The 25390-nt window shown below is 38.6% G+C and overlaps 1 protein-coding gene across 1 annotated transcript; it reads right to left on the reverse strand.

Moving 5' to 3' along the window:
- Positions 1-16957: 16957 nt before the first annotated feature.
- On the reverse strand, positions 16958-17761 carry LOC139726252 (ras-like protein family member 10A). The gene has a single exon (XM_071637318.1). It carries the CDS (start codon positions 17759-17761, stop codon positions 17000-17002), a length of 762 nt encoding a protein of 253 aa, XP_071493419.1. The 3' UTR covers positions 16958-16999.
- Positions 17762-25390: the final 7629 nt, after the last annotated feature.

Consider the following 25390-nt stretch of genomic DNA (forward strand, 5'->3'; position numbering starts at 1 on the left):
CTTGGGCGAGGATCTTTCCTTTCTACTGCTCAGCTATATTATACTCACCTGTCCTCCTTTGCTTTACTTGTCCATGAAAACTTATTCATCTTGTTTTCATTATTAGTCTGGCCCGGTTTATCAAAAGCTGATGTCCGCAGTAAGCTCCCAAGGCCGATGAAACAGATAGAAGCAAACTGAGGTAAAAATGTGCCACAGTACTTTCCTCCTCAAATTAGGTTAACCCTCCGAGTGCCATGTCAATTTCCTGTCCATAGGTATGTGTGTAAAAATTGAACATATTTGACCTTGAAAGGGTTAACAAACAACAATCAAACAAAAACGACAAACAAACAAACAAACAAACAAACAAACGCAAACATAGCGTATGATCGTGAACATCAATGTATCTACCAAATCATCGCACACGGACACGATTGAAAAACAAAACATAGTAACTGCTAAATGGCGTTGAGTTCGGCCACTATATCCTTTTTCTAACATAGCAACGACAATACCGGTCTAGAAATACCTTTTTGATCTTGATATTGCAACGAATGTTTGCTATTTGTTAATTTCTTTATCGCTGTCAGGCAAAACAAAACATGGATTACACTAATTACGAAGAAAAATAACCATGTTTGCGGATAAATAGCCCTGTTGATTTTGTCGCTGTGGCTTCACTGTTTTCCATGTATACGCATTATAAGTAATTACACTATATTTGTTGTTGTTGTTGTTTTTGTGACACGACATCAAACTTGAATCATTTGAGAAAAAATAAGGGGACTGTAAGGAAATTCTAATCACGTAGCCTAACTAAGACATCATCGAAATCTCGTCTGATTGCTTTCAACACTGTCTATTTCAGTTACAGACGTTGGCTGATGTTTACATGGTGGACATCAGCCGAGAGTGATCAGGCGATGCAGCATAGTTGGGCAAGTGGTTCACGACTTCGCACCCCTTAATCGTTTCCTCTCGACATTGATGAAGGGGACCCGTTCCCCTTGATGTGCAACTGACCTACAATTTAGGGCCTCAATCACAGTAAAGTTCACCCCGTCACTGTGAAGCTTGACGGTGTGAAATCCTTGGTTCTGCCATACAGTCCCATACGGTACATACCGAACAGGCCGTCTCAGAAAAAGCACGTGGTGTATATATACGTTGAACCATCAAAACGGCAATTAAACATAATTAAATTGCAACTGCTATTACCAATTGATCATTTGTTGTTGCCAGTTCATATAAACATTTCTCTGCCCGTACATGGCTACAATTTTTGTACCTTATTAATCATGGTTTTGAGGGGAATGGATATTGCAAGCTCTGCTTTTTAGCTTCCCCTATATGTCAACATTTTCATCATTTTCATAATTTTTATCGTTATCTAGTAAATATTATCATGCATCTATAGTCTTTTCAATTTATTGTGTTTATATCATTTCGATGTATGTAGAATATGCTGCTTTTTAATGATAAGTTTTGTATACTGACATTTTTTGTTGGAAATGAAGTAGATGATATGAAATGAAATTGGTAATGATAACGGCCGATCCATCATGGTATTATCACTGATACAACTGAGTACATGCTACACACAGATAACATAATATTGTTTAAAATACATTGCTTTTTGTATATGGCAGCTGCAACTTCTACACCACAATATTACAATAAGCTCATCTCATTATTTGCAAGGCTTTGATGCCCTCGTCACGACTTCTAAGTAATATCACAATCAATGAAATTGTCATTGCTGTGTCTTTTCTTTTTTATATTAAGTTATTGTTCGGAAGTCCTGCAGACACCTCGAATACACATGCATAGAAATAGAGACCATAGCGACGCAAATACAGAACGAGTCTCAGAGCTTCGTTGCTTTTTCTGACATTTCGCATGATGTTATGTGCACTGTTTATCGTTCTCCCACGCAGATTATTCGATTTATCATTGAAATCTTTGGGGGAAAGGATGCAGCGACGGAGGCCTGCAATGTCCCAGTTTTTCATCCGCTGTCAGATATTTGCTTACTACCCTGTCCGCTATAGAATGTCGTAGAATAGCACCACGACTCACCGTGCCATTATGAAAGCGGTGTACTGAGGTCAATTTCAGCGGGCTGCATTCATACAATATACATGTGTTAGCATTACGTGGATTGCTTTGGCTAGTTCTATGCTTTTTGCCATTCCTTCTATTCAATGTCTACATCTGGCTGTGTCTGACGATGGAAAAATCTTTGTCTGAGTGGATAAAAGCAATTTCGAAAAAAAGGCAATTTTTGAACTTCAGGAAAATGACATTCCCAACCTCCTCAGGTATAACTTACCTCAAAGCTGTATGTTGACAATGATATTGGAATATTCAATATCTCTTCCCCGAGAGCATTGGCAGAGGGTTATGATGATGATTTTGGAATATTGTGAGTGACATTGTATGAAATGGGGTACGTGATATTGCTCAGCGAGGGCAAGAGGACGTAGATATCTCACGTGTATACTCATAAGGTAGCGCGTGGGCGAATGCTCATCGCAAAGGCAAACATACCACTGTCAATATGAGCCAAGATTCTCTTCATGATAATGCTTTTGTCGAAGGTTGTTAGCTTTCCATCTTTTCCCAAGATGTGCCTCTTTCTTTTTTTTTTTCTTTCTGCAATGATAAACATTTCATAATAATTATGTTGTTGGAGTATAAAATGAGTCATGTGAGTTTGTTCTTTTCTTTCGTTCCTTTGTAATTTAGTTTTGTCGTGTTTAACTCGTTATAATAATGTAATTCCATTTTATTTTCACTTGAGAAGCAAATTAAGTGGAAGCAAAACATTACCGAGAACTCATTCAAACACTTTGAACTATCATGTAGAGATGAATATTTATATAGACATACAAAGGTTGATAAAAGATAATATACAGTGAGAGAAAGAGAGATGGATATATATTTCAAATTATGTTGTGCTAAAGTTGGGTAAATATTGATATCGCATCATATTGATATCGTGGGAGGGGGTGATGCCATCTGATGGCAAGACAACCGAAAACTGAACCCTAATTCTTCGACGAGAATTACCTATGTGTGTTTTTCTCTCTTTTTTTCTCATTTTTTTCATACTTAGGGAAAATGAAGTTTATAAAAGAATATTGAGACGATTTCAACAGTGTATCCATCATACACCAAATGCAAAGAAAAAAATACAGACGTACAAACAGATAAACAAAATTTTGTGTCAATAATTTCTTAGTTTATATCGTAGATGATTACGACGGGATATATCACGGAGGATAGAGTAAGTGCACAGTGGTGTGAGATTTCTAATAACAAAGCATGTTATGTAAATATACACCATGTAAGGAATTGGCACCTGATTACAGTCTACATAGATTAGATTTGGTTCGATTAATGATAGGGCATAAGCTAAGATGAACGTCTATACGTTTGGTGATTGTGATTTACTGACATTGAGCAACACAATGAAGTGAGTTCTGTCATCATACAAATTTCATCGCAATTCACAATCCGTGGCTCTCCTCATTTCTCAGCGGGACACTATTACGTGGATAGCAAACTCATACTTTGATTTGAAAAGCGATTTGACTAGAAAACGGCGGATGATCGAGAGGGCGTTTTCTCTGAATCCCTTTACTTCTCTTTTGATTCGCCGTTTATCAGCGTCACTTGCGGAAGCGATCGATCGATAAGATTGTCATCCCGCCAAGGCTAATTACATCCGGGTTAGCGTGGCGTCGGTCTCAATTATCGCACGAGCGGCATCGGATTGGCGCTGGATTTGTCTCATTTAGCGTTTCATATATCGTATAGCCATAACGTCTAGATGGGATGGAGAAAGAAGGAGAAGAAAAAGGAAGAGGAAGAGATGACGAAGAAGGAGAGAAAGGAGGTTCAAAGGGGGGGGGGGGTCTGTCAAGGAGATCAATGATGGTGACACTTAAAGCGGAAGCAAATATATCATGCTCGTTTACGTTGGGTTTCGTCTCCTAGCGCAAAGGTATGACTGGGAGAAAAAAGTGATCAGTGAAAGATTGCGAGAGAAAGTTAACCAGCCCATTGAATAAACTGAAATTGCATTAGAGACACAAATTCAAGTTGAAAGGTAGTATATATTATCCCACGTTCTCTGATTCGTCTCTTGTGTGTGTGTTTGTGTATGTTTAAATCATTTACTCTAATATGCAGCAAGCAAGCTAGCATAATATAATACAGGCTACATTTGCCCATTTTTCTGTAGCGGCAATGCTCCGTGTGTCAATGTGCACTTATATCTGTTGTTCAGTGCATATATATATATATATATATATATATATATATATATATATATATATTATACACGTATGTGTGTGCGTTTGTGTGTGTGTGCATATATATACTCATTTGCTGATTAGAAATATATGACTATGAATCCTTCTATCTATAGGTTGAACTGCATGTGATACTTGCAATGAGTAGTATTGTTGCTAGGAAAGAACAACAAAAAATGTCTGAAAATGATCCGAATGTGCTTCAGAATGGAAATTTACCTTACATAAGCTCTCTCCCGGACAGTCTATTGACAGTATTCTTAAACATTTGTTTGTTCCAGTGTTTTTTCATCCCTGACTGATTATGGATATATCACTATAATATACACTCATCAAAGTCATCAAATTTTGCAGAAATGTCATAAAAACCATGTCATTTACACTTTAAAAGCAATTTTCTCAGAAGTTCTTGTATTGTACTCATTCATTTCAATAACTATTTTCTCATCACTTCTCTTTCTATTTCACATTTTCTGCTTTTTTTCCTTTTCCGCCCAACTTCAATCATAAGTCAAGAATTCTATTAAACAATTGTGTCCAAATCGGTGCAGCTAAAGTAAATCACAGCTTTTCAGTCAATCTTAAAACATGGCCTACACATTCTATTTCATAGTCATCATGTACTTGTGCCCAGCATAGATTCTGAACTCAACGGTATTTTATTCACATTTTCCTTATATTGCAAGTTAAACTTATATAACAATCTGTATACTATAAATCGAATTGAACGAGATCAATGAAGCGGGCGTAAATGTATCCATGCAAGCTAACGCGCGCGCGTGTGTGCTCCACTGAATGTAAAATCGGCTCCCATCGGTGATGAAACATTTTGCACACTGTGCTTAACATGCCACACGATGTGCGGGCGGGCGATATCATCGATATACACGGTAAATTATGCTCCGGTGGATAAAGCGCGTTTGTGATGCTCTGTCTGGTCGAAGGACAGAAACCATTCGGTGTTTTAAAACATACACTTAAAGATAAAAACGATGAGTTTAGTTTTTCATTTTCGATAATTCAAGCCGTTTCTGAGCTCCACTTATTAAAGTGGTATAGACAACGGTTTAAGTTTACTCAGACGTATCCCCTGACTTCTGCCTAGTGAACAAGAATGGATATTGTTTTGTAGGTAGATAGGCCTAATCATTTCCTTAAGCATGGCTTGATGATAATGATGTAAGAAGTGATATCAAATCCGTGAAATACAAACAACATTTGACCTAAATATTTTCGAACGTTATAGGTTGATAAATTGTGTTGCATAAAGCTTTGATTCAAACCCTGAGAAAAGGAAAGCGAGCAAGATATGCAACGCTTTGCAGTGCAGCAGAATAGAGAGAACAATCTTTGTCTAAGAGATCTATTTGCTGACAACAATATGCCGAGTATTTTAAAGGGATGATAAATAGTATTGATTGAGGTGAGGATTTAGCTTTTATCTTTTTGCACGATACTAATAGAGACCATTATATGAAATGTTAAAGAGCATACAATTCAAAATCAAATTCAAGTTTTCAAATTCAAATTCTATGAGGAATTTAAAGTTTATTCGATGAATATCGTTTTGAAATGGCTGAGATAACAAAACACAAAGCAAAACAAAGCCATCCCAATAAAAGTGGGTCCCACCTTTTTATTAGGATCGTTTTGTTTTGGATATCTCAGCCATTTCAAAACCAAGTTTTATCAAATAAACTTTGAATTTCTCCTAGAATTATATGCTCTTTTATAATTGATAAAATGTTTCTCATTTTCTCAAAAATTCATCATCAAAAAAGGTGGAAACCTGAAGCCCCATCTCAGCTGAAACTGGAAATCCTTTCCCATACACAATACTTCCTGATTTTGCCTTCAGGTCGTACTAAGTCAAGATTCATTCGGTCATGAAAATAATGATAAAAATCTCATGACGGAAAGAAAAAAAAAGATCGTATTGGGCAGTTGGGACCACTTCCAATAAGATAACTTTGTGTGTGTGCGTGTGTGTACGTGTGTGTGTGTGTGTGTGTGTGCGTGTGTGTGTGTGTATGATATTGAATATTCAATCATTCATGTAGTGCATATAATTCTTAGTATCCGGGACCATCATTCATTGAATCATCATTTTTATGGGGGACAGAATTTATGGGAATGGTGCCAGTGGGAGAGTGGAAAATTCTTGGTCAGGGTTTACGTATACTATGTCTGTAGAATGTGATCCGAAAGTTTGAAAAAAGACAACAAAACATGACGCAGCCTCCATGACGGTATGCAGTTATTACTTTTCTTAAAGCATTGTCCTCATTGATTTTCATGAAGGTCGATATCAAGGAGGAAGAACTAGTAATAACCTCGAAGTCTGTTTTGACCTTTAACCTGAAGACATTGACAAGAGACGATTCGAATTGCTGTAATCATTTTAAATCTGACATTTTACTGCGTGCTATTCTTATGCCGCAAGACTCGAATAAACTTACCAGAAAGAGCTGCAAGATTATATCTTTATGGGTATTGATCGTAAAGCCGTCGTTAATGTAGGGAGAAATTCGATTGGCGATGTTGTTCTCTCACGCAACCGGCCCGGAGCTCGGCTGGGAATTGTCCAGTCAGGCAGCCAGCCGAAACTCAAGGCTCAATCAAGCGTGGTTTATGTCGTGTGGGTGAAACACTCGCGGTACAAGGGGGTTGCGACTATACGTCGGCGTCTTTCCAGACTTACCCGACGCCAGCTTCTTCCACGGCAATGTTCTAATATAATATTGCACTCGCCACGATTTCTGATGTTTATCCACGCACGGTTTCACTCGACAAAGATGCAGTGCTTTTATTTTCTGCTTTGCCTTTTTCTTTTTCTTTTTTTTTTGATATAAATTCTATATCGTGGAGTGTATAGTCTGGGTGTGGTTGTTCTTACCATCAAAGTTGAGTGCAGTTAAATGAAATAATGCGGCGATTGTTTTCTCTGGTATTTTCGTATGTTTTTCCGACTAAGGGATAAATTAAAATTGTGTAATTGCGAAACGAAGTGAAGCGACCGGTAAAGTAAAGATATTGCACGCTTTGAACAAGAAACACTTTTCTCCCTCTTATGTCAGGGAGTCTGTGGTGACAGAAAGAAATAATCTTCTCGCTCCGCCCTTTATCATCAACAACTATTTCAAGTTCTTTCGTCTTTCTCAATTTTGAAGCCTCATTGCCCCAAGCAGCATGTTGAAATGCATTATTCGACACTCTCTACTTACCTCACTGAAAGTACATGCTCTACAATACCTGATTTGAAATGTTTATGTGATTTTGCATAATAATGTATAATATATGTTTGCCGCTTGTGGTAATCGTACCAGTGAAGTGTCTTAGTACATTGCAGGTTATTGCAAACGATTCTGAAGTAGTGGTTACATGACTATACTAACGGGCGCCCCAACTGTGACCACGTCTTAAAAAGGGAAAATACATAAAAACACACACATACACACACACACACACACACATACGCACACACACACACACACGCCACCATCATTAAAGATAACTCCAGACCAGTAAAACATTATAATTTCAAAAGAAAGAGTAATATTTTACAATTGTTTTACAAGAACAGTGAAAATTTGATTTAAATCAGCTAAAAAGAAGGTGATGTTGTGAAGTTTCGTTTTTCTTTAATGAAAATGATTCTTGAACAGTCAATATGAATATGCACATAGTGCGTGACTGATGCCTTCGCCTCACAACTTGTCATGTAGTTTGTACATAAAATCTTTAGAACTTTATGTTTGCTTGTTTGTTTGTTTGTTTGTTTGTGGGTTTTTTTTTTTGGTTCAAACACGATTGGGCAACTATCTAAAAACCAAATGTATCTTACTGATCAATCATTTTTTAATATTTGACACTTTTGTGGCAGGGAAATTTATTTTTTTGCATTTCTTTTGCACATGATCAATGGAAAATTGTGAGGTGATGACATCGTAAGCACACTCATTTGCATATTCATATCAACTGCTTGAGAGCGCTTTTGCAAAATTTGGCAAATCTTTAACATTTTGTAACTTTCTTACTTTTAATCCGATTTTGATCAAATTTTCATTGTTGTGCTGGTAATATTCTACTCAGACCGACTGACTTGTAAATGGTCTGAAATTCCCCCTTAAAGTTGCACATTATCACTGTGCACGACCAATGTTTTTGTAATTCTTTCACAGTGACGCTTTGGTAGATGAAGTTTTTCTACGTCTCGCATTTCACAGAAATGCCTAGGTTATGGATTTGTGTGACTTCAACGCACCCCCTATCTTTCTTGAAATGTGTCTGTGGAATAAAATAATTCTGTGTTTGTTTGATTTTCTCGCCTGAAAACAAGCACAACATTCACGATATGACTCAAAGGCATGACGACATAGCTGATCATGACCATCCATTGTGGTCAACACTATAATTTTGTTTTAAGTTTTACTCTCTTATTCTGTGTTTCTATTCGGAACGGAATAGATAAATACCACCAAAATAGAAACAGGGTCGAATATTTGTATCAGCGATGTAATTTTAATCATCATATAATAATCATTTCTAGTTAGGTAAGAAGACAAGAATATGTTTAAAGATATCAATTTGCATGTACATCAGTCTATGAAGTATATTAGATATGTCGACAACTTTTAAAATCATAGCTAGCACACAGTGCCTTCGCTGAACATGTAAATACATTCATCACATAATATAGAAATCTATAACGAATACAGAAAGAAAAGAATACTCGTCATCCATTCACGAAAAAAAAAAAGAAACAGCACAAACTCTCGGCAGCTTGACCAAACTAATAATAAGATAGCATCAACGTAAATGACATAAATATACGGAGATAGATGCTTCAAGAAGTTGAGAGACATCATATACTCTGTCCCTTCATTGTTCTCTGAGCATTACGAGATAAGCTCTTTGTATAATGTTGACATTTTCTACTTTGTGCGTCATTTTGGTTTCTCACAACAACATGGTATTGATGAACATAATAGATACATATTCTATCATTGCATATGCAGTCTTTGATAGCGTCATAAGGTGACATCCGTTTGCACACTAACACCCAAACTCTGTCCTAGTACTACATGTTGTAATTAACAAGGAAAAGTTAATAATGAATTGTTAAATAACATCTAGCAGATCTAGAAAAAATCAAAGCAGTCAATATCTTTAAGATCATATAGGCGTGACATTCTATTTTATAAAAGTGCAATAAACGAGTAAAATGTAGTTGTAAGATATTTGAGAGAGAAAGCGAATATGGCATGCATAAGGTAACAGAAAAGCAATAACTGCCATCATTTTGATAGCATTAATATGAGAAACTACTAATAAGTTTGATATGTTGCTTTCCTCTGGGATGACTCTCAAATTTGCTAATACACAAGTCATGTCGGAGTGTCAATTCTTTTTCAAGAATGTTATGATAGGTATAAATGAGACCTTCTTGTTTGCATTGATAACAGAACTTGAGTCAAATTGACGTCTAGGTACGAAGTAACCTTCCGATTTATCGGGCTCATGGTTAATGATTAAGAAGCAATACTCCTTCGATACCTGAAATTATTATTCAAGAAACTGAAGACACTTGTCAAAAGACATCAAAACGCGGCTATTTTTTTTTTCTTCTTCTCAACCCAGGTAAATCTGCAGGCACTTCTCGGAAACTTAGCATTTTGTCACGACGAGCACTTATCCCAATTTCAAATTGGGTCATCGTCAGCACGAGCCATGAGCAATCCATGGATGCTTGCTTAAACCCAGCTTACTCTGATTAACACTCCGCATGCTACGTCAATTTCCTGACCATAGGTATGTGTATGAAATTTGTGCACATTTAACTCATTGACACAGAAAAGGTTAAACACTTTACAGCCCAAGGTTGATCTCCCAAACAAGCTCCCAAATGACCACACTTCCAAACCAATTATCGGGCTGGACTGCAGTTTTATATATCGACATCAAACTCGTTATGCTCCTGCACACCATAATCCATGTTTATAATAATTTTCCTCTTCAATAATTTTTACGTTCAAATATCGGAGATCGGTTTGATATTCCTTAACATTCCTCCTCAATTAATCACTCGGTAATATTCAATAAGCAAAAACAAACTGATTATTCTTACCCAAAAAAATCATGTTGATTCTCTGCTGATATTTACTTTAAATGGAAGGGTTCCAACTGAATATATTTCCAATAAATTCTTATCACACCGGTAATAGTCCTCAATTCATTTCACATTTTGCTCCCTCTTCTGAAACTGATTTTCAATCAGAAATTGAACCAACCATTAATCATCGTATTCTTTTAGGAACATTTTTATATATAAATGCAAGATACGAGCACACTGAAAAGAGTAAACCCATCATGAATCAAATTTTATCATTCAGTATGTATTGAACAGCGGAAAAACCAAGATCGATAGTGAATCGGTCGATTAACAAAACAAAATAACGTAATTTATATTACCACTGCCTTCTGTCACAAATTCATAAGTTGTGCAATTATAGCGACATCAATATGGGTAAGCTCTTCAGACATCAATAGTCTCCTTTGATAAGGAGGGACAGAAACGCATGGAGTAATATTCCATTTGTGCTTATGACGAGAAGTAAATGGGGTTGTATTGAAGCCAAGAACAAATTCATCTTTTCTTCGGTCAGTGCCATATATCAGGAGTCTAATATACGCTCTCTAATTTCACCTTGATCTCGCCTTATTATGATCATCCATTTGAGCCGACAATACCTGTTAGTCTTATTTTCAAGTTCTCCATACAATATCTCCCATATCCCTCAGAGAGGTACAAGACAATGATATGCCATGTCCAATACTACTTCGAAGCGCCAATCAAACACGCAGAGATAGACGAATATGTATCTATCTATATTGTATATATTTATATATTTCACTCTCTCTCTCTCTCATTACCTTGTCTCTTTTGCTCTATTGCCTCTTAAGACTATCGCCTGGCTGACTGCTCGAGACGTGAAATATATTGCAATATCATACGACAGTTTTGTATTTCATCCCGCCCCCTTTCCACTGCGCTCGGACAAGCCTTGGTGATAGATCATGTGCGAGTAATCTTACCGTTTTGCCAGCATGGTTTGCGATGCATCCACGCTTGTCATGCTTGTCTGTTGCTGTCTTTCGTAATAAATATCATGCGCTTTCCAAACATTTTCAATAAGTAATGTTGTTTGGCGACTGGCAACATGATCCTGGAAAAGCAATCTTCTCCGTTTGATAAAAACAAATTCATTACAGAGTGGAGAGCCAAAGATGTGATTTATTGCATCGCGTATATTTGCTTTACGCTCAGGGATGTTCTGCGCAGAGGCAAGGGAAAGCTGTGTGGGGAAAAACAAAAGAACAAACTTTGGAATAATGAACATTACCCGGGCACAATATGGCATACTAGTCTCTTTCTACATTGGTTCACAAAATAATTCAAGCTTCATTTTGTTCTGTGGTCAGTAAACTGTCTTTCAAGACATTTAAATACTCTTTTATAGGCAATTCTGTTTCGAGTTCGTCATCATTCCCGCCTCATCAACTGCTTGATGACGTAAGTAAGGATTGCTCTTCTCAGATGATGTTAAACAATATTAAAATCAAAGATTTAAAATTTCAAAATTGATCGCTGTTTAAAGTAACAGGCATGATTATGGACATATATTCTGCAAGTATTGCAAACGGAAGCGAATTATACACTTCATTTTGACATTCATTTTTTTTTTTTTTTTTTTTTGGCATGGTAACTGCCCTAATCTGGTAGTGGTCTTTCTTTGAGAGACGAAATGCTAGGTTTCGAGTACACAAGTTTTAAACACTCCACTTCCATGGGATTTGATGAATAGATTAATTTCCTTTGATACAATATACATGCACATGTATATATATATATATATATATATATATATGTGTGTGTGTGTGTGTGTGTGTGTGTGAATGTATTTTGTTGTTGCTGTTGTTTCTTAGATTGAAGCATAGAGAATGTCCAATCAGGTGGATAGTACACAAAATTTCAGTTTAGTAGATCCACTTCATTTGATTTGTGTCCGAGAGAAGGGACTATATAGGAGAATACTAAGCTGTTTATGATACTGGCTTGATTGACTGATTCCTTAATCACGATTTCTGAGACATTAGAGAGTGACCTTAGATACAGCTACAAGTTGACTTAATTGCATGGGAGAAGAAATGCAAGGTCATAAGCAAGGCCCCAATTATTTTGATGTTTTTGAGTCCATTAAAACAAAATGCCCACTGGAATGGTAGCGCTAAATGCATTAGCAGCGGTCAGCGAGAGTTAGATACACACGGTATGCTCAAGATTGTGAAAATCGTTATTCACATGAATATGTTGCGCTATACCTCTAACCGTACCCTTTCGTGCATATTGTACTACGCACTCCTAAAAAATGCACATTTTTCTGCCTTCCCTCGGTGCAAAAATTGTGTGAGACAGCAGGCCCACCAGATTTGCGCATTTTCTTCAACGCCGCACACTCCTTGCAGTTTACACGGGACACACATTCGGCCTTCACATTAGTATCTCTTCTGTGGGATATGCCTGTATGTATGAGTGAGTGTTTGTGTGTGTGTGTGTGTGTGTGTGTGTGTGTGTGTGTGTGTGTGTGTGTGTGTATGTGTGTTTAGAACGTTCAGATGGAGCGTGCATAAAAGTGATATTGTTCCGATGTATAATTCAAAAGAATATGTCGGCAGGAATTTGGGTCACGAGAAACTATCTGCCCTGGAGGTCTGAATCGCTCATCAATTAGCGGGGAGAAAAAGAACGAGAAAATGGAAAAATATGGTGAAACAAAAGAAAAGTGCAATATTGAATCATATGTTACTGTTAGATGCAGTTCCTAATGGGTCCGGATTGGATTTTCTTTAAGGACTTTTTTTTTTCGTCATTTCAAAGGGTGAGTGAGTGAAAAGGGGAATGAGATGATTACAAAAAGGTAGAGGTAGCGTGTATCTGCATAATTATTTGGTGCGGTAATTTGTCATAATGCTAATATCGTCTTCTTCTTTTCGTCATATTGTTATTGTTGTTGATTTTTTTCACCTCCAACAAATTAGGGAAACAATGAAATGTCCGCGTATACAAACAATGTCACGAAATCAGTTCAACAATAAAGACACAGGTAAATTATTAACAAATAAAGGCTATATCATTATGGTAAACTCAGAAACAAAATTTCTGGAAATGTAGGGGACTGCTTAAAGGCAGAGCTTGTAGTATGCAGTCCCCTCATAAAAAGGGGGGAAAATTATTACAGGATGTATTACAAAAATATTACAGGTTGTATCTCCGTATCACGACCAAAAAAAAAAGAAGAAAAGAAAGTAAAATCCTGATGTATCCCTCTGCACATCGTTGAAAAAAAAAAAGGAATGGAAAGAAAAAGAAACCGAACAAAACTCAAACAAAATACTGTGAGTTTTTTTTTTCTTCACTTCTATTTCGAGTTAACGCGAAGCCGCTCTTCCGGTAAGTACATTAGAGAAAACCCGAAGCGCATATATGCTTGAGCAGCTGCCGAGTAATCTCGTTAAGTGTCAAATCTGAATGAGCGCAAAAAGCAAGAGGCGAACACATGGTGATTAATAGATATACAGTTTTGGAGCAAATTACTCGGCAGACAAGCCAAATATTGCAGTGCGTAATTGCAGATAAGTGATTTGATAGGTCAAGAGTATCATGGGTTGTTGTTGTTTTTGTTGTTTTTCAGACACGAAAGTCTGCGGGGAGATGTGATCCTAAAAATTGGCAAAGGTTCCAACATTTTCTTTATATTAGATGGAAACATGGGCAAAACCTACGGTGACTGTCGAGAATCAAGTTTACTTTAGTTCTGGCTGTTTAAGGTAATGACGTTTTCATTTTATCTATTTTTTAATGCAGTGGCAGAAACATACTATGATTGTAGTCACTGCAAAAAAAAAAAAGAAGAAGAAAGAAATTGAAAAAAAAAGATAAAAGTCTCATCGTAGAAAAAAAAAGTTTGCTTGACATTTGCAAGAGTTACAGAAAAAAAAAATTGTCCACATTATATGTACACTCTGAGGTATCGATGACATTTTGCTACCAACCGGAGATATATATATATATATATATATATATATATATATATATATATATTCAAAATTATAATCCTTTAAGACAACTTAAATATTGTGCGATGTAAGTTAGGACAAATAACAAGACAAATCGTCAGCCTCATACTTGTTTAGCATGGAAAACGCTGTCAAACACATTCCTAAACGATACGGTTTAAAGTAATATATTTGGTAGGTAGATGAGTTTGGAAAATTACAATTCAACAAGTCGAATTACACAAAAAACAACAACACCAAAAGCAAAAAAAAAAAGTTTTGATATTACTTGCGATGACATTGCCTTACACACTCAACATACTGCTTCTTAAAATTCGGGATAAATGAATGAAGTACGTAGACCTCTATCCAAACATTTAACATACAACCATTTTAGGATTGAAGAATTTATAAGTTATGCGACTATGTACCAAGACGTTTGCATTAGGCGTTTTCACATCAGCCCGATGTTTCGAAATAGCGCGCTGTTTTCTGACTTGGGAAATTAACCCGATCACGAAATAGCGCGCTAGTTGATAATGTGAATACAAATTAGCGCGCTAATTGTTCGAGAAAATTTCTCGAGTCCAACCCGGGAAATTTCCGAAATAGCAGGATAATTAATGCGAACTAGTGCGCTATTTGATAGTGTTCGGGCTGATGTGAATAGGAAATGAAATAGCGCGCTAATTTGCGATCGCGAAAAATATCTCGAGCTTGGATTTTTATCGGGCTGACGTGAAAACGCCTAATGTGTATTCAATCGCTGACTAAATTCTTTGTTATCATTGTGATGTGAACATTTATGTTGGGAAAGAATGAAATAAAGGAGAAATCAGATAGATATGCTCCTGACTTCAAACAAACTTGGAACCAGCATAGGAGGATATTGCGGTTTGGAGACTTTCATCTGGAATATCAAGCATGACAATACACCAACCAAAATATACAAGGAGAACCACACAAGTAGAACCGAAAAAAATATGTGGCATACTACTGCTTAATAGACAGGGATTCAAATCCGTCGTTACCAACTTGATTTCATATAAGATACCTTATACTGTGTAGAAAATGAGGTGGCTCTTTTGTATCATGATATCAAAAGAATTTGCCCAGTCGTACAGTATTGCACAATAGAGTGTACTTCGCACGTTTCACTTCAGTTTGGCTAATCAGTCCGTGTAATCATTGTGGTTGTGCAACTGTTCGCCGTACCGCACAAAAATAAAAGCCAGCATAATTTACGTAATGAGTATTTCTAGGCATGTATCACGTGGTATTTAAAACGTTCATATCCCAGAGTTTCGAGCATATGTCGTGAATTTACATCGAAAGTATACAAGCAGTGGACAAATATTCCACAAAATGAACTCGATCGCACACAGATTAAAATCCCATTGATGCTTTCTATCGTAGAGACCATATTGCTTTACGTAATATGTCAAAGTTATAGGCAAAATAACTCCTCGTTAGACAGTTGCTTTAAGCGCGGATACATCTAAATCAAGCACAATCTCTCCGGCAGCAGCTGAACATCTGTACACAGCAAAACGTTAGACATATCGCTTACGTAACAAATACAATTGCACTTATAAATCCTTCACGTTTTACTGTTATGATGTTGGTACTTTTTTTTTCTCCAATACACAGAACATAGTCTGAAATACTTGGTCCATTTTTAAATACATTATTGACATGTCTTTGGTGGAACGTTCTGAAGCGCTTCCGTGTGGGATTTCTAAACGCTTAAAGCTTATTTATATCTTTTTTTCACGTTATCCTGTTGTACTAGAATAAATGACTTTTTACTATGACTATTCGTAATATTTCGTGATTGTAAATTCTATGTTTTTGATTTTCTCTAGACTTATTTGTTTTATATACACCACACGTGCCTGGAAACTAAACAGAAACTACCTATAATGCGTCTGAGTGATCACCTAATGCACCTAACGTTAGCACGCTAACGGAGAAGGTGTGTTGATTCTAGCATCACCCTCCTAATGACCTCTTCTTATCTCATACGATAATACTTCATAAACATACATGACTGCTATATGTTTCGTGAGTTATGATAAGTATGATAAGACGGTTTTATATTATACATCGTAAATGCGTTGGATATAGCGCAACTGTAAGATAATCATCTTTTTTTAAAGATGCTTTTAATCATATTTTGATGACTTAGATATAGGCTACAATCGCACTTCCGACTTTACGTTCTGCGATTTGTCGCAGACGTGTCTACCATATTTTAGTGGATTGTGTCACAGAAAATCCTATAGTGGCTGTCACTGGCTGGTGTCATTAACATTTTGACCACCATTCTATTCAAAAATGGATATTTGAAGTAACAAAGACGCAGATGAATTATGTCAAAAGTATTTCGTTTGATAACATGGAATGATTGTCCTCAGTTCCTGTAAGTGCCTACATTTCGACAATCCATCGCGTATAAATCTCTATTGCAAGTGGTACAAAGTACAAAATGGTCATATCAGACGAATGAGCAGTCCCTTTCCAGAACGGACTTTGAAAAATCAACCAAAAAGAAAAAAGCCGCTGGCAGTTGGGAGGTGTCGTCACATGATATTACACGCTCCGCACTGCCGCCACGCTCGAAGCGGTATCCTGTAGGCTGACGATTGACCCTCTTTGTTGTTACCACCAACCGTCACCACCCGTACCACTTCGTTGAAGAGGGAAGCCACGTGCCAATTGAACTTCGCGGAACACTCGACGTAGGAGCACTTCCACGTCTTCTTCACCATCTGCGAGATGTGTCTTCGCGGAACCCTGGACAACCGCTGCAGATCTTGTTTATTTCCGACAACTATCATGGGAATCTCGTAGCCCACGGCGTCGGAGTCAAAGCACTCCAGGATGTGTTCGCGGAGGTCCTTGATGTACTGGAAGCTCTCGGGGGCGGTGATGTCGTACACGAAAATGAGAACGGACGCCGTGCCGATGGCGCTAGCGTAAGACTGCAGTTCTTCCCACGTGCAGGACGCGGCTGCCCGCCTGCACACTCGCCCGTCCAGCGGGGAGTACGGAATGACCGGCATGTCCACTATACTCATCTCGTAGATCTGCTCATTGGCGATAACGGCGGAGGTGTAGATGCAGGGTTTCGCCGTGGCGCGGTATCGGGACGGCAACTGGCACCGGGCGAACTGCTCGATGATAGAGGTCTTACCAACGCCGGGACCACCGATAAGAACCACGTCAATCTGGTTCTGATCCATCGGCGGAGGACTGGATCCCGGTGTGCCGCCACCGCTGAGGCGGCTCCCGCGCTCGTCGCTGTCTGACTTAGAACCAACGGAACCCAGGTCGTCTAGCATTTGCAGTCCCTGGCGGAAGAAAGAAAGGTGAGAGAAATCCTTAATTCGATTTCTCGCTTTTATATACACCCAGACTCCAAACGACCTTCCCCTTTGTGGATCCAATAACGAAATCAATAACGAAATCAGTGGACGTCAACCCAATCAATAAATTCCATTAATCTGCGTGTTTCGACATCGATGCAGAAAATCATTCGCGACAAATCAATCAAGTTCCAAAAGTGAACCTTACGAAACGGTGTATTCCAGACAATTCCTTTGACCACTGTGCGCGCCTGTACGCTCACAACTCCGTTAATTCTTTTTCGCGAAGCCATACAAAGGAGACAATACGAAGATCGAACATAGTAGACTCGTTTTCAACACACATGAAATTTAATAGCATGAGAGTACATGATAAAATTATCCATAGAAGCTGTTCGTTTCCATGGCACCAAGTTTTTTCCTTCACAGAAGTAACACATGAAGATGCATTCTCCAGATGATTGAATTTTATTTTTCAAACTTGATCGATGGATGAGTGATGATCCTTTCTGCAGACGCGGATTACAGACCCTGTTCGTAAACAAGTTTGAAGGATCCAGTGAGGGGGGAATGCGTAGCCCAGCTCTGTTTGAAGAATGCGATCCCAGAATTATAATTCCGTTCAAATGATAGTTAAGTTACTGACGGTGCGTGTCGAGGGCACTTTTACTCGTATATCCTTTGTCTGTCCTACAAGTTCAAACCTTTAACAGCAAAGGCATTAGCTGAAAATAGAATGAATCATGGCGAAAATGTATGCAAAAGTCACACCGACAGTTCATGATGTTTTCAGATATTAGGTATGCACAGGATCACACTCTAAAATGATCGCAAAGTCTCTTGTCATCCTGAGCACACTAAATTTACCAGTAGACACCGCTTAATATACAGTGGCTGCTGTTGCGCTGTGGTTTCCCTGGCGTTTCCATAATCATCACCGCATTATTTCCCCTCCTTTAAAGAGATGTAACACCATCTGCTATCATGTATTTAACCGAGAGGTTTTCTGGCTAATGTGAGTGACAACGTCTCATCTAGACCTCACAGCCTGTGGTGGGAATGCAATCGATTGTGAATACGCCAGCACGGATGAGCAAGAAGGAACCTCGCCGGTGGCAAAAGCTCTACATTCCCTTCGAAACGCTCCCTTGATTAAAAATGCCTGAAAACGGGAGGAGTGAAGAGAGAAACCTGGGAACAATCCATGCTATAACATCAAGGGGACGTCGCATAAGGAGTAGAAGACATGGATTTCTGTCTGATTTGAACAGTGCAATTGTTCAGTTCGTTTTGGACAATCCTCTTTTGACAAAACGAGAACATAAATAGGCGAGTGGAAATCAAGAGTTACAGTCGTAGACGGGGGAGGGAGGTGGGCGAAGACGTAATGATTCTCTCAGAGTGGATTTCAGCAGGAAGATGACAGGAGAGTCTTCAGATGCACAACTTAGCAGAAACCTTGGGATCGCGTCCTTGTGCGTCCTTACGAGGCACGTCTAGGATGAGGGCACATTTTACGTCTACGTGCCTCGCTTTTTGAGAGCAAACTTCTTCAAGTTCTGTCCAATGAACGAATATTAATAAGGAACCAAATCTGAGAGGCAAGATGAGATGCAAGTGACAAAGACAAGACAGGGACTGCTGGATTTGTATGCTTAGGCTTTTATCTCACGGCGTTATGAGCGATGTGGGATAGCTGCACTTAGCATTCGAGCTATTTCTTGTTCAGTCACATTACTTAGTGCCCAGTTATCGTTATCGTAATCATAATCTGTTTACGATTGTTTAGCGCCCCCGGGTTCTCACTTTGCAATTACATCGTGTGATTTCCCAATCGCCTATACGTGATGCAGCGATGAGGTCCGGAGGCATTAATTTGAATACGTGGGCGTTACTGCAAAGCGAGGCTTCCGAGAATAACGTGACCATAAGTTTGTGTTCATCAAAATAATGATAGCGGGAGTAAACACAAACAATGCGAAATTTTAGTGCAGTTTGTAAGGAACACGTCGTGGATCAATGAATGGAGGACGCGAAATGAGCCGTGGTATTGATCGCCAGGTGTGAAATGGCGTCGCGTTTCCAACACGCTGGGGGTAAACAACGCTTCGGAAGATGACACGTGACGGGCCAAAAGGGTGCTGATTGGAGCTCTGAATCATCAAGCGCAATCAAGACGCTACAAGAAGGTCACTTGTTTCAAAACTTATTACGACGCTGCACTCGTCACAATATAGCCTCTCATAGGAAGTACAGGGCGTTTGAAAGACAGGTATAGAAACAACACACAAACAAAGAGATAAAGAGGTTAAGAAAGAGAATGCAGGTGCAACGACTAAATATTATGTAAATTCAAATATGTTGTTATCCCAATGATATTTCTCCCTTATACCCTTTAATTTTGATATGATTTAAGCTTTATAATTGATCTCAAATCACAGAATATGTTTTTGGCTGGTTAAACTTTATAGTCATACTGCAGGATATCAGAATATTTACTTTTTTATATTGACTTTCCTTTCATATAAGATTTTTCAAAAGAAACAGAAGCTAAACACTATATCATTTAATGTTCTGAAGGAAAGGAGAGAGCTGAATTTTACAAACATGATTTTACGATGAACTTGAACTTATACAAAGTGAGAGGAAATATTCAGAAAGACATAAAGAGAGAGAGAGAGAGAGAGAGAGAGAAAAAGAGAGGTATCAAGAGGCTGAAAATTTGAAAGCAGAGACGTGGAGGGAGAAACGTGTAAGAAGGGAGATATTATGACGTGCAGAATGAAATGCAAATTGTCAGCGTGGCACCGCGGCGATTTCTTCACAGACGAGGTGTGGCTTCGAAATTGTGCAGACTTTGATCGCACACGTGCCGGCGAGGATCGACCTCGCCGCCGCTTCCGGTCGAAAAGTGTTGACCACAACGACGACGATGACGCTCGAAGTCCTTTGCTATGTTCTATCACCGACACTCGATTACGGAGACGCAAAAGTTCAATTTATGCGCGACTGGTGAGTCCGGCAGGCGGTGCATTGGCAGCGGCGGAGTCACGCCATGTGTAAGCTGATAGAATGCGAGTGGGATGTTGATCAGCACTATGGCCCCACGAGACTTACTTGCATTTTGACCTATAAATGCTCCCAGGGTGTTGTGAGCCTCGACGTCGCTTTTTCACCAACTCTCACGGATGTTCCACGTTATTTATCGAATTTCCACGGCGCTTCAAAACACGTTGTTCATGGAAAAACATGTGCGATGATAATCGTGCATGCTGCCCACGCACATTAAAGAAGATAACACGATTTATCCACGGCCAGCACAACGAGGAGCATCATCTTCTTCAGTGTGAGGGAGCATGAAATTTGCGAAACCACAGAAAGACCACTTTCATCTCATTTGCAAATCATAGACAGTCTGAGGATGTGGCGTGATACAAATAACAACCTAGCCGGCACCATAATTCCATTTTAAGTTCCCACGCCGGGATGTAAATTTAATGTGTTATTCCAATTAGGTTCACACTGGATAATCCGAAGTAAAAGCCTCTTCACCGATGGCAGGTAGTCAGTAGCGTCTGAGAACCCGGTGATGTCGCGGGAGATGAAGTGAATCTGACAATTATGGATTATCCCGGATAATGTCTGCGCCTGACGATGCTTTCTGCAGAGTACCAATCGCTAATTTCAGCTCGGCGCGAAAGGCAGGCTGGCTGATATTGATTCTTGAAGAGGAACAGAACGACGAAGGATCTTGAATCTTAACTCAGCCGTTAATTGGATTGACATCCCAGTTGGTCGCCAATGTTGCCCGAGAGAAGGCTTTGCATGCTTTCGCGATCTTATTGTCCGTTGCGAAATTCATCAAACGCAAATTAGAAAACAAGCGTTCCCCAATGTCATCGTGACCTTTCAAGATGCTGACTTTCTTTCTCCCTCTATCTCTCTCATTCTCTTTACCAAGTCCTTCGTTGTTGTTGTTTTTTTTCCGGGGCAGGATGCGCGAGGAAGACAGAGTTAAGACCTTCCTGTGATATTATCGATGCATTTTCTGGTATTCCCTACTTGTGATCAATCAATCACTGGATGGCAGTGGGTAACAAACCAGCTAGATGGATCGTGTGTGTAGTAAGGCTGGTAATATGAGGCACACAAGAGTCTGACTGTCGGCCACTGTTTCGCTGACCACACAGCTCACATCTAAATTCGCTACGATGAGGGACTTGCTTTAATCGCCCCGATGCCTCCGGTTCGCTCGTAAAAGTGTCGCTTGTCGGCTGCATCTTCAATTTGCAACGCGGGACATAATCGTCGTGGAGAACGCACGCACCACGCGCGCGTCAATATTCTTCGTCACCCTCGCCGCCCGCAACCGGCTCGTCTCCCGCGCATGGCTTCTGGCATACCATCACTCGCAAGCTTATTAGTTTCTCATACGCCACGCTTGCCGAAGATTCGGCGCTCGTGAGCTACGGGGTACGGGAATGAGGACAGAATGTTCGCACTGCCTTTTCCTCCATACAGCAACCTCCGCATTAACATAGCTGCGCATAGCATCTCGCCAAAACCTCCTGTCATAATGGAGAGGGATAACTAATTCGAAGGGTGCATTCCCGTTAGCAGGCAATAGCCATCTCGTTCAGTTTGTGTTGCAGCAGTAACCTTGTGATTTCAAAGCTATGTGAATTTTGACATTTTGAGATGACACGGAATAGGCACTGAATTCTTTGTCATTCAACAGACATTGTGGGTCTGTATCACAGTTTTTTAAAGCCTCCTTAACCAGAGAAAAGATGAAGTATACAGGTCCTAAGCTTCATCGTAAACTATAGCCCAGAAACATGGGATTGTGTCTGTGACGGTTACCATGGTAAAGACACGAATGGTCATAAGATCAAGTGCCATAATGTATCCGTCTGCTATAATCTACTTCAATGCGAATGCATGCTTCAAAGAACAACTACACATCTACATCTATATCTTGGATTTCATACTTCTTGTTGAGGAGAAGGCAAATGCTTTATATACATGAGGCATTTGTAATGCCGAATCAAAAGAGTAAACTAAACGTGGGCGATTCCACCAAAGCACGTTCTTTCAAATGAAATTTAACTGGCAGTGACGCATTTGGTAACGAGTCGTCAAAATGAATATTCTACAAGTGTTAACACATCATGTGCCTTCCCCAGAAACGGTATAAGCAATATGCAAGCAATATGCCTTATTTTCATATGAAATCAACTGAACAATAAGCGCACTCAGCCAGAACGTTGATAACGTAATATCCACTTGAGAATGACAAGAAATACAATGAAATATTCTGTCACTGGCAGATACTATATTGAATTTCTCATCTCCCGTCAGTTTTGATTTGTCAGTGACGAAACGCTATAATGATTTTGATCAAGACGACTTCAGACAGCGACAATTATACTCTCGTTGATAGAGCACTAAAACACCACATTCAACCTGGTTTTACTGATAGGAGTGATTAAAAACATTATTTACCATTTGCAGATTAATGAACCCAGCTTCAGTGCCTCATAATAGTTCTAAAATGTGAGTTAGGGCAACAAACAACCAATGCAATATGCTAATCAGTATGACCAATGTTACATAATGTTAAATATACAATATATGATATATCATTACATCTAGAATAAACTCGAATAATTTCTAACTCACTTCTCCCAATGGTAAAAAATGCCTTTAATGCACCTAATATGAAACCTGAAAATTTCTCATTTTCACGCAACAATGATAGCATGCCTCAGCAACCACATAGTATGCAAATTAGATGAAGTGATTACGTCTTGACTTCACAAGTCTCCTTTCCATATGCATGTTAAACTTTACTTAACTGTGTTTTTTTTTTAATCAGAAAACCTTTAAAGATCTTTTATGTTGAAATGATCCAGCAATGAATACTCTGGCTGTAAAAGTCATCGACCGAAAACAAACCAAATTTTATGATTGTTTCCACTTAACCCTTTCATATTCAAAAACTTTCAAAGTGTAGGTGAGTTTAAATCAGCGTTCAAATGTTACTTATTCAATCTATCAAGCGTAGTAATTTTCTTTCCTTCGCTATACAAACATCATAATGTTCGTAATTACATTCTGTATCTTAATTCAGCTTCTCTGTTCTGCGCTGAGAAACTCCCGTATAAAGCGCAATACAAATGTTACTCATCATAATGATAATTATATAACTTACTGTCATTATCATTATTATTGTTATTATCATCATTATCATCATCATTACGTTTGCACAATGTATGATATGTATAGGATGTGATAAACTTTATGATGATAATAGTATTATATACAAACCAACTGAAGGGATGATGAAGTCATTGTTTCTGCTTACTAGGTTGCCCTCTTCTATGGCTTCAGAATAACAGCAAAACGTCAGAGATGCTCGTATATGAATATCATATAGGGATTTCGTTGTTCGCTGTTTCATATTTTTATCCTTGAAATGGACATGTAATTCTCTGCCAGACATCAAACATGCACAGAAAACATCGAGATGCTATAATATTTTATAATTCTTTTTTTTTCACTGTTATCATGTAATCAAGTATTCTCGATGCAGATTCTGAGAATCAAATATTGTTCTGACTGCCTTCACATAAATCTTAGTCAAGTGTGCTTTCCATCTCCTGGGAAAATTCTTTTGATCCCCCCCCCCTTTTTTTTAAATTTTGACAGTATCACTATACATTGTACTGTAATATTATTCAAACATTGCTGCAGACTCAATCACGAAAGAGAGGAGGCACATGTAACTTTTCCCAAAATATTAAAAATCCACAATTCTTGGACGGCTTCTGATGGATTCTACTTGGTCTCCAATGGATGTTTCATTGAACTCTAGATACGTCTTGAATCCACACATAGGCCTATATTTAGAGGAAACTATAAGATTTTTCCCGACTTTGTAATACGAAGTAGCAAGACATTATTTTGTTGAAGATCTACCTCAACATTACGAAGCAAACATACAGTCAAAGTCTATAACTCGCAACGTGAAAATGTGATCTGTGCCCGCAGTCACATCAAATTCGCGTATCAGAATCTGATCTTCCAATAATATTTGCTCCATGCGTTTTCTTTGTTGTTGTTGTTGTTGTTGTTGTTGCTGGTACTGAAATACATCGTGTCCTTTCGGCAATGCAGCTCAAAGGCCATAAAAATAAAGTTGCGCATTATTTTGGGACTTCCAGTGCCCTGATACCACATGAGAAATGCCAACAGTGTCAATGGGTCAGTGGTATATGCAGAACCTGCATACTTCTTATCTTTGTTAGATGTAAAATCCAAAGTCGATGAGAAGACGCAAACCGAAGAGAGAAAGACCAACGATGCTTAAACAATGACTTTCAATGCCCTTATACCACATGAAAGAATACTGAGGATTCCAAAGAGTAAAAACCTGCACACGTCGTATCTTCGTTAGATGTGAAGTCCCTTGTCGACAGGAATACACAAACTGAAGAAACAAAGGCAAATATTGCATTTGAGGTCATTCACACCATTCCACTGAGAATGACTGTACTGGGCCTCGTGACATGTGACTTTCTGATCGATTGCTAACCAAAAGCA

Source organism: Diadema antillarum, unplaced genomic scaffold, assembly GCF_040938485.1.
Source record: "Diadema antillarum isolate AM-2024a unplaced genomic scaffold, OU_Dant_1.0 seq00000082_RagTag, whole genome shotgun sequence".
NCBI lineage: Eukaryota > Metazoa > Echinodermata > Echinoidea > Diadematoida > Diadematidae > Diadema > Diadema antillarum.

Bases quoted from the DNA above. Each gene is read 5' to 3' on its own strand.
- LOC139726252 (XM_071637318.1), bottom strand. From the start codon at position 17,761: ATGCTAGACGACCTGGGTTCCGTTGGTTCTAAGTCAGACAGCGACGAG.